Source organism: Nipponia nippon, unplaced genomic scaffold, assembly GCF_047370975.1.
Source record: "Nipponia nippon isolate SJK-2023a ecotype South Korea unplaced genomic scaffold, ASM4737097v1 scaffold_3, whole genome shotgun sequence".
Classification (NCBI taxonomy): Eukaryota; Metazoa; Chordata; class Aves; order Pelecaniformes; family Threskiornithidae; genus Nipponia; species Nipponia nippon.
This window is the reverse complement of record NW_028262347.1, coordinates 4,782,049-4,797,175: the sequence shown is the minus strand read 5'-3', so window position 1 is coordinate 4,797,175 and position 15,127 is coordinate 4,782,049. Positions and strand designations below refer to the sequence as shown.

At 43.4% G+C, this 15,127-nt stretch overlaps 1 protein-coding gene across 1 annotated transcript in view; it reads left to right on the top strand.

Moving 5' to 3' along the window:
- PRKCQ (protein kinase C theta) overlaps nucleotides 1-15,127 on the top strand; it is a 66,603-nt gene that overhangs the window by 9,956 nt on the left and 41,520 nt on the right. The window contains exons 2-4 of the mRNA XM_087766628.1: nucleotides 9,075-9,229; nucleotides 9,322-9,475; nucleotides 10,630-10,755. Coding sequence (XP_087622754.1) covers nucleotides 10,638-10,755 — 118 coding nt within the window. The 5' untranslated portion in view covers nucleotides 9,075-9,229; nucleotides 9,322-9,475; nucleotides 10,630-10,637. The remainder of the gene's footprint in view (nucleotides 1-9,074; nucleotides 9,230-9,321; nucleotides 9,476-10,629; nucleotides 10,756-15,127) is intronic.

Genomic DNA, 15,127 nt, shown 5'->3' with positions numbered 1-15,127 from the left:
CTGTGGGGAGAAAGAGGCATTTGAGGTCACCAGGCATTTGACCCATTTTAGTCAGCTACATGGAGATAATGGAAATTGAAAACCCAGCAGGTCTCTTCCTTTCTGTCGTTTATGAAGGGAGCCTGGGGTTAATAGTCCATATGCAGATGTATATGGCATAGGTAGTAGAGTGAATTTCTAAAGTTAGGTGTCAGGAATCCCAGCTGTATATTGGTTTGTTTGGGGAAAGAGGGGAGGGAAAGGGGACCTCCAGTGTGTCAGGATCAATAGATGGACCCATATCTCTGTGGGAAAAGTTGCCATAGGGTGGTTTCTGGGGACTGTGGTCCCTTTTGGGCAGAGGACCCCGGTAGTAAAAGCCTCACCAGCTACAGCCCCATATGCTCATGGACCTCTTTTGCAAATCACACAAAGGGAGGCTCTGACGGTGGATGAGGAGTAAGCAGAGGGCAGTGGCATGGTAGACAAGGAGGATGTGGTGTTAACTGAATGACCTTTGGACCACAGTACTGATGTGAGCCTCTGAATTCAGTCCTTTCAGGGAATGAAGTCCTAGTAGCCACCAATATGCCTTTTCATGGTACGGCTCCGACTTGGACAGCCCCTCTGGCTCTGCAGTTCTATGTTAGACAACAGCTATGCTATCACGTCAGAAAAAGGGACTTACTTCCTTTTGGGAGTGATGAGGAAGGGGTGGTAACTGGTTATAACCTTTTTCATCTCTAGAGTAAAGTACTGCCTTGATTTCTTTGGTCAATCCTTTTTCTGATCGTAGTAAAAGGGACCTCATTTGTCTAAAATGAACAATCACCTGTTGCATCTTTGCAAATGCTGCTATGGCTGTAACTCATACCATCGTACAGAGGTGACACAGCTTTTGAGCTAGTACCTCTTCGGGATTTTGTGAGTGCACCGGGACTACCTGTACTATTGCACCTGGATATGTGAGTGTGTAACTGAGCTTTTCTCTGGCCAGTGGTGTGTGCAGGACGGACAGCACATCTTCCTTGTGCTCTGCATTGCTTAGCTGAGCTAAGAGAGTGATGCTGAGGTGACCCCTGTGTGGCTCCTGGGGATTGAGAGCCACACTAATACTGAGATAGCTAATGTAGGATGGACTGAACATTCATTTGCTTTGTGCAAGGCTCTGTGCTGCCTCCTGAGCCCAGGAAACAGTATGAGCCAGGGCTAGTTAGTAGGGAAAACTGTGAGTTTTGGGGAGGAGGGAGGCAGATATCGTCTGCACAGTCACAGCTTAGCTCTTCATACAGTGTGAAGATGAATCCATGAAGGTTTGCTTAAGCAGCCAGGAGGTGATATGAAAAAACAAAAGCAAACCGAAAGCAAAACCAAACAAAAAACCCCAACCAATAAACTGATTCTTTGGGCTAAAATGAATTTTGACTGTGTTTTGTATTACATTCTTCCACCCACTGTGTGTCCTATGTCCTATATCCTATATCCACCCAGTCAGGGAGATAACTAAGGGAAGAAGCACAGAAAGAAACTGGTGGACAAATGGCCTCTCAGAAAATTGGTGCGAGCTAAATGATAAGTGGGGTGGAAAACTATGAAGAGACAGACATGGATGGTCTCTCAGGAACCCACCTGAGGCTCTGATGTTGAGAATAAGGCACCAGACTACAACTGGGAAGAGGGGTTTCAGTCTAGCTGGAGCCAGAGCTTCCTTATTTAAATCGAAGTATCATTTTAAATTGAGCTCTGGTCTGACTGAGGAAGAGGGAATGATATGTCAGAGTTTATTTAAGGAGGTGGCTGGAGTCCAGAGGCATTGGGAATGGGAAAGACATAGAGGTTGGTGTTGCAATGATGTTGACAACAGAGGGCACAGGTGTGGCATCTGCAGAAGGGAGCCCTGAGATTGATAGAAATAAAAAAAACCTAATTGAGGGTCATTTTGGTGAAGCCATGGAAGCAAAAACTGATGGAAGAGAGAACGAAGGCAGAAGATGCAGGTCTGCCAGCTTCTGCTGTGCAAAATAAGTATTTCTGCTTTTAAGGTTTTTAAGAATAAACATGAAACTGCAAGGGTGTGAAGAAGGCTGGATTATCTGAAACATCCATGGTGGCGTTCATTGTAAAGTGTGAGCTGGGCCAGGTGCTTATGGGGGTAGAGATTCCTGCAAACTTACTGGGAGGACTGCAGGGCAAGGTGAAGGCAGCTGAGGACTGTGGACCAGAGCTGGACTTGTGCTGTTGGTGTGCCTAAAATGAAGTTATCTGGCAGTCAGGCATCTTTTTGCAGTTCCTATCTGCTGTGCCTAACAGGAAATGTACAGTGCTGGAAAGGAGTGAGGAGAAAACAATAATTCTCCTTAAATAATAGGGCAAGCTCTGGAGAAACACAGGACAATCCTAGATCAAAATTGGTTTCCTAAAATACATCTCCAAAGTCCTTTGTGTCACACAGAAGTAAGGTGTGGATGTCCAACATGGAGTCCAGTTACAATTTGAGGTTCCTCTGTGACAAATTTATCCGCATTTTTGAGGAGCATTTGGTAACATCAAGCACACAAGAAGCTTCACTCCTGACAGATGGCTAGACAGATACATCAAGGATGATGCAGACATAGTCTGCCAGGAGGCAGAGGTATGAGAAAAACACTCTTTTCCAGCCCAACATTTCTGTGACTCTGGGTCCAAATACCTTTAGCAGATTTCCAGATTAAATAAAGACATGAAATACCTCTACTGCTGAACAAAGTTAATTGTAGGCATGAAACTCTGCCTGCAGAAGGAAGGATGTTGATATGTCCCATTATGGTCCTGCCCCCCTCCTTGGGACTTTTTCTTTTTTTTAAGGGAAAGAAAGTAAAAAATAGGTGCAGACACTGGCACTGGCAGGAAGTTCAGTGCATTAACGACCATCCTGATGCAAGATGGTGAAGTATTTGAGGCAGAATCCCCCTGTGTAATTTAAAAAAACCCACCAAACAAAAAAAAAAATACAACAAGTCTGTGAACCAGTGCCAAAATCTTACAGAAATACAGGAACTGCTGGGCTAACGAACAAGAGAACAAAGGAAAGGAGACATTGTAGCTACATGTCAGCTCAAGATATTTTTATTTCCCTCGTTACATTGAAAAGCTCTTTGAAAACAATTTCTGCACAGTGTTTGAAAAACTGGGTGCTGTTTCTTCAAGTTTGACCTGTGTTTGTTAGAAGGCAACTAAAACCTGAAAAGAGAAGTCAGTATTAAAACTTATAAATAAATATAATGGGGATAATAATTTTGAAAACATTTCTTTTGAGTTTGTGTGGCCCAAGTGTTGCAGAAATGGAGTGATACAGGAAATTAAATTAACCAGAAGCTCTCTAGGAAAATAAGAAAGGAAAATCAACAAGTTGCTTTTAATAATCTGAACCCAAAGGCAAAAAAAAATGCACAAAAAAAGAAAAGATTTACAAAGGAGAGTAAACTGAATAGTTGTGCATGTTTCAGGTGGGACAGGTGAGGGTGCAAGTATGCTTTGTTTCAGGACCACGCATGACAAATGTTCATTAAATGTGAGGCAAAAAAGGGTTATGACCTAGCTTCAGGGACAGGACTTGGAGGGGTTTATTCGCAATAGAGATTTGGTGGGTCTGCTCTACTTCTCTTTCCAGTTTGCAGAAATAACAAGGGGTTTAGCTTGAAAAACCTTGCCTCTCCAGAGGAAGATAAATTCACATTGTCAAATGGAAAACAAAAGGCCTATCTGAAAGATTCTCCTTTTGATGGGAGATGTTGGCTCCTTCTATATGAGCAAATTAAGAAGTGTCAAGCAGTGTCCCTGGGCACTTGACCCTCTTTCCATTTCTAGAGTGGCTTTCAGAGCAGATGGCCCTGGACAAGCAGGACGTGCGGGGTCCCCACCCAGCTGTATTTCACTGTCTTTTCAAGTTATCGCAACTGTTAGACATGAATGCATCTGCTCCCAGATCAAACCCTATAACCTGTGTCCTTTTCATTGGACATCAGAACATCATTAGTAGGACTTACCTGATTTTGGGCATCTTTGGGATAGATATAATCACAGTGGGGAAATAGACATTCAAGGACAGGATTAGCTTAACATATTTTAAATGTCTTCTTTAGGATGGGGTGATGCACCCCTACAAGTACTTATATCTCTTTACTGTGTATGATGGGACCTGAGGTGATAGCTCATATGTGCGCTGCAGTTGTCTGCGTATATTCATGTGAATCCACCCTTAATCTCTTCGCCGACAGTGAGACCACGATTTCTCAGTCTCTTTATCCCAACCAAAATGCAGTTGCTGCATACCATCACCCATGTCATCATTCCTGCTTAGTGCAGGCCCCCACGTCTATGCTGGGTCAGTTGAATCAGGGAATGGAGGCAGCTGCAAAGTCACTTGTCAAGTAAAGAAAAGAAGAAGGGTTTCTTTTAGAGAAACCTGTTCCTTGATTCCAAACCCTACACAGACACAAGGCTGTGCTGGAAGAGGTTGGGAACCTGCAGTGTGAGATGGGGTGGAAAGTTGAACCATGTCTTTAGACGTAGCTTACATTCAGGTCAGGTTAAAGCAATTGTTATGCGGAGACCTAAGGATAGCAAAGCACAAATTCCCTGTTTTTAAGACCGAGCTATACATGTGTCTGCTAGAATGGTTCTAGATTCTGTCCTAGAGTCTGCAGATGCATGCAGCAACCACCGGCATTCCCAGACACAATTTTCTGCAATTCCCTCAGTGGGACTAATACCAACCCTTTCACAGCTGTAAATTTGTTCACCTGCATTAACTCCACTGTAGCTAAATCATGTATAAGATCTGAAAGTAGACCCGAGGCTCCGGTCTTGCTTTGTGCACAACAAATGCAACAGGAAGAAACCACGTGAACTCAGCAGAGTCCAAACAGCCATGTTTGTAGGCTATATATAGGAGACCAGGTCCTGTTACTGATACAAGCAACTTGCTCTAAACACACCACCACGAGATGTCCCAGAGACTTTTAAAGAGAAATGTCCGTTCCTGTGCCTGCCTTTGGCCCCAGAAAAGTCCGAAAGCCTCATTTCCACATGGCAGAAGAAATATTTTGCCTGGGTCCTCTGTGTCTGCAAGCGATGGGGAAGGGTTTGCGTGGAGAGCATCACCTATGTTTTGAAATCAAGTTGTTTCATGAAGTCTTGGGAGGCTCTTTAGTTGCATGGAGTCTGATACTGTACCAATCCTATCAGAGACTGCTCATCCTACCTTTCCTTGCTCTCTCCCCCCACTGCCTTTGTGAGATGCTGCAGATGGGGTGGCTGACTATGGAGAGAGGGAAAATTAAATGGCTATGCAAATTCCCCTCCTTTTCCTCCTCCTCCTCTGATCCACATTCTTGAAAAAGGCAAGTGTGAGAAATGTTGGGTGGCACCCAGAGGGGTTCTGAACTTCCTCCTTTATGAGCAGGCTGATTTGATCTCCATTGAAATAACAGGTGATACGGGCACCCAAAATAAAAGTCACTCAAGTGAGTTATTTAGATCCCTGTTCACTACTGTGTGGTCTGTGGGATATGAGGAGTCAGGGGGCAGAGACAGGGACTCCAGCCATCACTGTTGGTGTTCAGTGTTGCTCTTGAAATCTGCAGGAAGACCCTGAGGTGTGTTGAGTTATGCTCATGTGCAGGTCTTCACCAGCTATATAAACATCTTTGCAGGGTCAGGACCTGCTTTTTTGGCTGGGAGATGCCTTTCAAGGGGGTGAAGGAAAGTTCATACCCTTCAGCTATAAATCCTGGTTCCTTTTGCTCTTGGTGACGTTGATCCTCAGATTATGAACTCATTTTGCATGCATGGTTTTGCCTCAAAAAGGGGAGAGAGCTGGAAATATTCCCTCTGACCTCTAGAAAAATGTGAGTTTGATGACATTAGGAAAGCAGCATCTCAAACCCAGAAATACTTTCCCTCCCCTCTCAGTTGGCCCTCATTCAATAAATTGCCATCTTTACAGCGTCATGCATGCATCCATTCTCATTCAGTGAAACACAAAAGCATAAATCCCACTAAAGGCATCTGTCCTCAACGCCATTCTTCCGCTGACTAAGAGCAGGAGCTCATTTCTTCCTCTTTGCTTAACCACATTTGATTAAGGATATTAAGGAGTTTATTACTTCCTAATGTCATCTGGGAATGATTTCCATATGTTGCATTACTCTCCAGAGTGGGCAAAGTTCCCCTGTGCCAGGGAAGCAGGGTGCAGTATTGCTGAACCCCAATTACACTGTTTAGTGTTTTATTGGAGGAGAGGTTGCAGATGGCCCTTTTTAGAAAGATACATTCCATCCTTAGTTTTCAGATACCTTATAGTATCCTTTCCACTGGGAAATTAAGCAGACACTCTCCAAATCCATTGCAGCTGCTTCTAGTGTTAAATTAAACTGCTGCTATTACAGTGAGCTGTTGCTGGAGCTGAGTTGTGTAGTTCCTTAATTGTTTACGACTGTGGATGTGAGCCAAGTAGCAGTCCTGTAGTGGCAAACGCTGGAGATATGACCTGGAAAACAGACGTTTGGGCCAAAGCCAAGGTGGTTTCAGGAAAGACAGTGAGAGAGAAGCATGAAACCAGTTATCTGTCTGATTTATTGGACAGAGTGAAAAAATTCACCCCAGGGCAGAGTGCTCACACGAGGCTGGTACAACGGTAAACTCTGATTTTAGCTAGCTTTTAGCCAGCCTTTGTGAGGCTTATATGGGCAGCTGTTGATTTGTTAGTGCTAACACTAGGTGTGCCAAACCTATGTGCTTTGCAGCTGGGTAGAAAATTCTTGCCTGTTTGCTGGTTGCTGCAGAACATCTCATGCAATAGACTGGTTTATGTGAAGTCTCCGCATAAGTCTTTTAGATCTGATACAATGCAGGGGATTTTTTGAAATTTAATGGCTTGAGGAATCTGATCAAAACCAGATCTCTACAGTGGAGGTTGTCTGTGTGAACAGATCATTCCCCTTTGCTCTCAAAGGAGAAAAAAGAGTTCATCACATGCTAACGGAAGGGTCTGAAATGGGTCCAGCTCATGATCTGAGGGTTCCAGATTCTCTCTGTTCCTCTCTCAGGAGCCCAGGTAACTGCCCCACATGGAGATGCAGATGCTGTTGACATCTAGGATTACGTGAGATCTGTCCCACCCATGTTTTCACAGAATCACAGGCTGGTTGAGCTTGGAAGGGACCTCTGGAGGTCATCTTGTCCAACTCTTCTGCTCAAGCAGGTCCACCTGGAGCTAGTTGCCCAGGACCATGTCCAGACAGCTTTTGAATATCTCCAGGGATTGAGACTCCACAACCTCTCTGGGAAACCTGTTCATGAAGTACTTGATTGCACAGAGCCAAAATGAAGTATTGCACTAGAGGGGAGGGAGGAGGTGTCCAGCATTTAAGACTAACAAAAGTTTTAAATGTCACTGTTTAGGGAACAGATCTGAACAGGTATCTTGTAGCACATCCAACCAGTGATTTTTGGAGCAGTGATGTGAGTATTTAGCGGGACAAGATGCTTCCACAGTTTTAACTATGTTGTAACTACATGGATTTCATTGAAATGTGATGAATGCCAGGCCCAAACTTTTAGCCCTAATTTTGTTTTTTTAGTACTTGAGCCAAAAGTGTTACTACTTTTTAGTGCTGAGGAGTAATCAAAAAACCTTTGGCTTCCTTTAGCAACGCTCATGTTCTTAGATGCCCAGCATGTTGACTAGTAATTCTGGCTAGCACTCTTGAGTTTTTAAAAGTGAGTTTTGAAAGTCCTGGTAAGGGAGTGCTTACAGCCCTCCCTGCACTTCCTCTTGCTCCCATCCATGGAACAATAAGTTCTTAAAGCCAAGGTTGTGGGAACTGGGCATTTGGAAGATCTCTTGCTCAGCAGTCACCAGAAGTATTAGTCGAGTATGGTAGAGGCAGAGAGAATATGTCTCCATTCACACAAAGAGGCATGATGCAGATGTTTTGACTGTTGCCCTTAGTCTTTGGCTCGTTAGCTTTCCACACTGATGCTACATTGCGCAGACGGAACATGCAACTACTTGGATTTCCCTTCTGCTGCCAGAGACCCTTTGATTTGTTTTTCCTTTTGTCTTTAGATGAAGTAGGCTTCTTATTTTTTGAAACAAAGGAAATGGCTAAATAATTACATCAAAACAGAGGGGGGAATATATATGCATATATTTCTTCCTGTTAAAGAAATTTTTTTCTACTTAATTTGATCAGATTTCTCTGCTTCTGTCAGTCCAGGCAGAAATTTTAGCCTTTTTGTGCCATGGACCACTCATAAACCGTTCACTGTACTAGTATGCAGTGCCATAAATGTCCCTCCTTACAGAGCTACCTGTGCTTGAGTATCTAAATGCAAGAGGCTTTCCAGAGCAAGTTCATCAGGCACTTGGCTAATGTGTTTCTGAAACACCCTTCAGAGAGATGCTGCCCTCATCCAGAGGAGAACAGTATCATCCTAATTTCCCGCAACCAGCCCCAGGTGGTGCTTTGCTTTTCCCACTAGCCTCTGTAAAATTGCAAAAGTGCTGATGTTTTCCCAGTTGAGGGCAATGCCACATGCAGAGGTCCTTGGACAGTCTTCAGAGGAGGTCTGATAGCTTCTGGTGGCCCATGATGTGTGCATTCCTAGGGATGCACAGTAGGAGTGAGTCACAGGATTTTTTTCTCTCTTTCTGTCCTATCGTGTCTTCCCCAGAAACCTGATGGTTTTCTTCTCTTTTAAGCACAGTATCCAAGAAGGTTTATGAGTCTTTGCTGTTTTCCTGAAAACTCAGCCCAGTTGTTAGCTAACCTACCCAGGAGCTCAAACGGGAAGGGAGTCTTCCTATACTGTCCATTGTATAGATTGGCCCTATGCAGGGTAACAAATTTAGGGAAACCTCCTGGGAAGCCTCCCCTGCCGAAATCTCTATCAGAGAATAGCTGCAGCTGGCTGCATGGGCCATCTGTTTGCCAAAGTGTGAGAAAGTGTTGAAGTGTGAGTGTTCAGTACTTGTGAATATTCGGGCCAGAATAGTTGGTGTTTCAGTCCCAGTGCTAACTGCAGCTGTTTGTCTTCATTTTATAAAACAGGAAGAAGGAGAAGATCTCACCATACCCAGGACACAAGCAAAAGAACAACCTGCTGCAACCTCGACATGCACTAGCAGAAAGTTGTTCTGAATTTTACAGTCGCCCTAGACTTTTGCACAGGGGGCTGATGGAAACTCATCGCTCCACACTGCTGGGTAAGAGAGAAGGCACTCAAGCAAAGGGCTACATCTTGGTTTCTCAAGTTTTTCTCTCTCCTTATGGTCTTGCCTCCTGTCTCCTTGTACAGAGCATCGAAGTTTTAAAGTCAGCCCAGCCAGAGGAGCAGTTATCCTCATTCTTTCAGCTGAGAAAATCCTTTCCATGTTGTCCACAACTGTGATGAAAAGAGAAGCCACTCTTGCCAGAGACTGAACTTGTCTGTCAGGAAAATACTATTACAGGTAAGAAAATGCCATTCCCAGCAAAGAATGTGGATCTTCTGCTGTGTGAGGCTAGAGGAAGCTGTTCTTGGGATACAGCATTTTATGTGTAAAAAGGAGAATAGACTTGGGCTGCATCCCACACCACAAGTCGTTCAACTTTTTGCTGTTGTAGTTGAACAATATATTGTTGTCAATATATTTGACAGGTAACAGCTGGTGATAGGACTCATGTCTTCTAACTTTGGTGGTCCAAGACATAGACATCTGCAGCTGAGTTCAAAGTGCCTCTTGCTCTCCATTGACTAGGACGGGAGCCAGGAATGACAAGCTCAGAAGTTGACACAAAAGTTGGGTGGTAAATCCCAGTCCTTGGGCCCAGATGGCACTATGATGGGCACCAGCTACAGCAGTTAATAATTTCTGGTTTCACTAAATCGTCTCTCTGGAAGCTCTGAAAGAACCTACAGAGAAGACCAATCCAAAGGCTTTGTTGTGTTTCCTGGCATCTTGATTTTATATGTTTCTGTTTTCAGCTGCTTAAAATTATCCTGAGATCCATTTTTGGTTTTTGCTCCATTCTCTACACAGTGTGGTTCATATGAGCTGAATTTTCTCTTTATAGCTTCACCTATGAATGTGGGTCAGCAACCAGGCAGTTGAATGCCTGAGATCATTTCCACACTGTATATAAATAGTACGCAGTTATTTCACAGTTTCATGTTCAGCTTGCAGGCTTCCAACAGCCTTGTGTTCCCGAAAACCTTTCTGTTCTCATAGCATTCGTGTTCTTGAATGCGTGACTCAACATAAATTACAGCAGAGGTTCTCCCAGCCAAGAAAGTCCTGATTTGGCTTCTGTGTATTGTCTTTCTTGTTCCTGACGGCTGGCGTCAAGTCACTAGTACTCAAAGCTACTGTTGCGGGTCTTTCCAGCCCTGCGATGATTTCAGCTATATGGTTAAGCCGACAGCTGAGTTACGCTACCTTACGCACGTTAAGTGGCACTCGGTCAGTCCATCATCTTGCTAGACAGTGGAGGAAGTCAGAGAGTCTCCAGTTGGATGGATAACTAACGGCCGGCGTACCCCTGTCTGACGGAGATAAGAGACTGGTTAAAACCAAGAGAATTTTTAGACTCTTCCCAAATATCGCCTGTCTTTTGTTTGACACAGGACTTGTCATGTCTCCCTTTCTGCGTATTGGTTTATCCAACTATGACAGTGGCCCTTACCTGCCATCCCAGGGGGAGGTGATTAACCCTTATTGTGCTGTGATGGTTAAAGAAGCCGTGGAGTCAGGTAAGTGGGGAGATGTTAAATATGCATGTGAGTTTTTATGACATGTGTGTGCCTTACTGTGTCGTTACTAGTGTGTAGGAAGCACATTGATAAATCTTTATAAGGATTTATGAAGGGCCTTTTGTGTCTCAGCACAGTGCAAGTTTGGGTTTAGCATGGCCTGCAAGACAATCTGATTTTAAGATGATGCCTAACAAGCCTATGTCTTCAGTTTGAGGTTATTATCAACTGAATTACAGGTCCCAGCGTGTGACAGAGCAGATGAGCTGAGCTGTATTCAGTTTCACTTTTGTATGAGCAGTTGTTGGTTTGTCAGTGGGACTCCAGACAGATGAAATCTCAGTGTCCTAGAAATAGGGCTGTCTTTGTTTATCACATTTTTTTGAGGAACTGACAGGTCCAACAACTTCCACCATTTAAAAAAAAATAGCTCTCAAACAGCCTCAATCTTTGCAGAGAGAGTTAATTTCTCTGTGTAATTGTTGTACTATGTAAAATGTTTGAAAGTAAAACCTCCTGCTAAGCTGTTTTTTGTGTCTGGATATATGGATCATTGCACACTTTCCCTGATTGAACAACACTGATGAGTCCTCATTGGGAAAACATTTCTTATATGTCTCATGCATGAAAATAATCCCAGTGACAGGATGAAAAGTTCTTCCATTCTGCTTTTCAAGAATCATAAAGATCAAAACCTTCAGTGTTAGGGAATTCCTCATATTGGCTGTTATTTATTTGAAATCTCTGATAAATTCCTAACTTGACTGCTGTGATTCTTTTAAAAATTAAGTCAACTCAAAAATCCCCTTTTATACCTTGAGAAACCCCATTACTCTAACCTCTAGAGGGTGTTAAAGTAGTTTGAAAAAAAAAATTTACAATTTTAAAACAATTCATTATTTCACTTTTTGTTCACCTGTTTGTTTGTTTGTTTTTTAAAAAGAGTCAGCAGTTATCACATTGAACTTTGTCTTGGCTTAAATTATACTTTAAATGATTCTGGAAGATGTGGTGACTGGTAAATTCAAAAAGAAAGAAAATACTGCATGACAAGATATCTCTAAGATCTCACTTTTTACTGAAAATATGTCCTATTTCAGCTCTGTGCAGGGCTTGGCTGTTTGCTTTAATGAGGCCTTTGAAAGCCTAACTCAAATTGAAGTCTCTTGTCAGTTCAAAAGTGAATAAAATCAATTTGGTGAGCATAGACGTATATTTGTCTTACACGGAGCTGAAAGCATTTTCTGGCATCTAACAAACAAAAATGTACTAAGGGATATAATTTTTGTGCCCCGAGAGTCAATAATAATAATAATGATAACAATAATAGTACCTTTACCAACAAGAAATAAAAAAGTGTGTTTGGGGGAACTTTTCTCCATTAGTGAGGACTGAATACAGGAAAAATGATGTCCTTCTATTAGTAGATTTCTGTTTGCTGGGGTGTAATTGCACTCATCTAGCCGTAATCAGAGCATGGTGGTGCAGCCAGAGGGACTCCTCGTCATGTCAGTGACAGCAGCAGGAAACTCCCGAGACTGATTCATCTCGAACTCCCCTCTTAGGGTAGGTTGAATCACCCTTGGGAGGTGTTAATCTGCTGCTGGTGGAGGGTGTCTAAATGTATAGATGCCTAATCTTACCTTAAGGTGACTAAGACAAGATGAGGCCATGGTGGGATCCATCTCCTCTACAATTCCAGTCTTCTGCAAGGATTTTGATATCTGAGCAAGTCAGTTACCTTTGCATTATAGCCCAGGAAAACAAACAGGGATTTCCATGGTGGGATTCATCTCATCTTGAGGAAGACATCCATAATGCGTCTGATGAATCACACCCTAGAAAAGCCCAGTGCTCTCCAGTGACTCTGAGGGCAGTTTAGACAGTCCACTCAGAGGTACATGTCCGACGTTCAGTGAGATAAGCCCGACTCTAAATGCCAGAAATGCTCTCCGCGTGACCATCCCAAGGAGCTGTCATGCTCAAACAGGCTTAGAGAAGGCAAAAGGCAATGAAGGTCTCAGGACAAACATTAGCTGAGTATATTTGAAATAGCTGCATCCCTGCTTTGTGATTTTTTTGATCGTAATTTGTTCTCCTGCTCCCTGGTTTCACAAAGCACTTGGTACTCAATGGTAATGGGATTAAAAAAAAATTTATACTGATGCTCTGGTATGCAAATTTTGGCTGAAGTGGCATGTCCAAGGAGTAGGAGTGAATCAGCTGCAAAGCTGGTAAGAGGTGCAAACAACCCTGATGCCCAGCCCTGTGCTCTGACACATGGCCATTAAGATTTCTTCAGGGCAAATGATCGCTATATAGCGGTGAGTGCAGAATGCAGGGCAGGACATGTCTAAACCCAGAGCTGAATCCAGGATAGATCCAGTCTCAAATCCCTGCAAACTCTGTGCTGGAACCATTTTGGTAGATGACTCTGCTCCAACTTTTGCAGTGCCCTGTTATGGATCAGATATATGCCACGTGTAGCATTAGCAAAGTGTGAGGAGGTGTGGGGGTTTTTTTGAGGGGCGGGATGTCTTTTTTTGCAAAAGGAGCATTGGTAAATGATAGACGCGTTTAGTTCTCCCAAAATAGGAGCTTGAGCCTACAGCCAAAGGCTGTTCCTTGTCGACCAGCCGTGGTGAATAAGTCATTGGGACAGAGGACCCCAAGGGTCTAGGAGTAATGCACATCATCTGTGGACACAAAGGTGACACAGCAAGGGCACCCTAAGAAATTTAAGAAGCTCAGAAAAGATATGGGGCAGCCTTTGTTTTTTCCACTTGTGCATTTTGTAAAAAGGATCCTGGTATTTTATGATATAATCTTTTAAAAAAAAAAGCCTCCGTATAGTTAGAAGTGTTATAGCAATCTGTTACTGAAGACAAACCATTTCAGAGATCATAGGCACCTCTGAGGTATAAAAAAATCTGCCCTTTAAAAATGGCTTCTGCCTTCACGAGCCACCTGGCCTGGTGCCATTTTACCACCTGTTTTGGTGACATTTGCTTTGTGAAAGATCCTGCTCCATGTTTGAACAGAGCAAGCCTCGAGGATCAGTGCTCCCAGCTACAGTGGAAGCTGCTGCCCAGGAAAGACAGATGCTATTTTATTTTTCAGGAACCCAGGGTTAGATTAATCCCTGGCAGAATTCCACAGACGTCAGCGGGGATGCGCTGGGGGTGACTGTCTGATCCCATACATCGGCCAATTCATTCACATTCCAGGGTTTGTTTATTTAAGCCGTATGTTTTGGAGTGCAATGCAAACGAAAGCACTTGTTTTGCAAGTGCTATGTTTCACATCCATGGAGTTTCACTGATGTCACAAAGAAATAAAGGTCCTTACTGAGATTTCTTTTCTCTGTGATGCTGGGAAGTTTATGTCTCATTTTTATGTCTCATTTTGTCTGCTTTTGTTGAAAGAGTGCATTGAATATATATTTGCAAGCTTGATGGGAATGAATTAAGCCTGCAGACAATGAGCTCAGTATATGGTTGCCTAAATCTGCATATGTGAAAAGTCAGCCTCACTTAACGGATAGAGATGGATTCACCTTAGACTGAGGTGCTCAAGACTTTGGGGAAACTGAATTTGAACCTAAGATTTAGCTGCACAACCTGGGCAGGACAAATGTGAGAAGTGATTTTACCCTGCAGGAATGATGTCTGCTCAGTTTTGCGATGCAGACCAGTGCTGATGGTCAGAGCAGACTGCAGCTCGAATCAAGTTTATGTGATCAAACCAAGTGCAAAACTGCTTTGTGAGAGCCAGGTGTTGGGTCATGGAGTGAAATTTCAGCAAGTCAGTATTGGCTGCAGGATCCTCCATGCCTCTCCTCAGGAAGGTACTTTCTCAACCTAGATCTATCTAGTGGCTGTGGCAGTTGTTTCTCCTTTCATAGGAAACCAGTGCATGGGGCGGTGAAGGGAGATTTTTGTTATAATCTCACAGCCCTGATATTTGAGATTAATATTACATGATCAGGAGTCACTGTTTCCTTTTTTCTCCTTCTCTCCTGCCTCCAAAAGCTTTGGAGCTTGTTTACCAGTTTTAATCCATCCTGAAGGTGTGTAAATGAAAGCTGAGCAGAGGAATTAGTCCTCCCATCTAGGGAAAGATTTTCTCCAGCACATGCTATGACCCAGGCTATTGGCTGCATGTGCTTTTCCAGCTGGATGGGATGCGGGAAAGGCTGGGATTACTGGAAATAGGAGCAGGGTCTTTAGGAGACAGGAGTCACAGGTCTGCAGCTTACACGACTGCTTTTTATTCTCTTATTCCACCAGCTTCGGCATTTGATGGGTTGAAAATTTGCAGAGGGTAACTGTGAAATAGAATTTACCTTGAGTAAGTGTCCAAGCCTTTTACA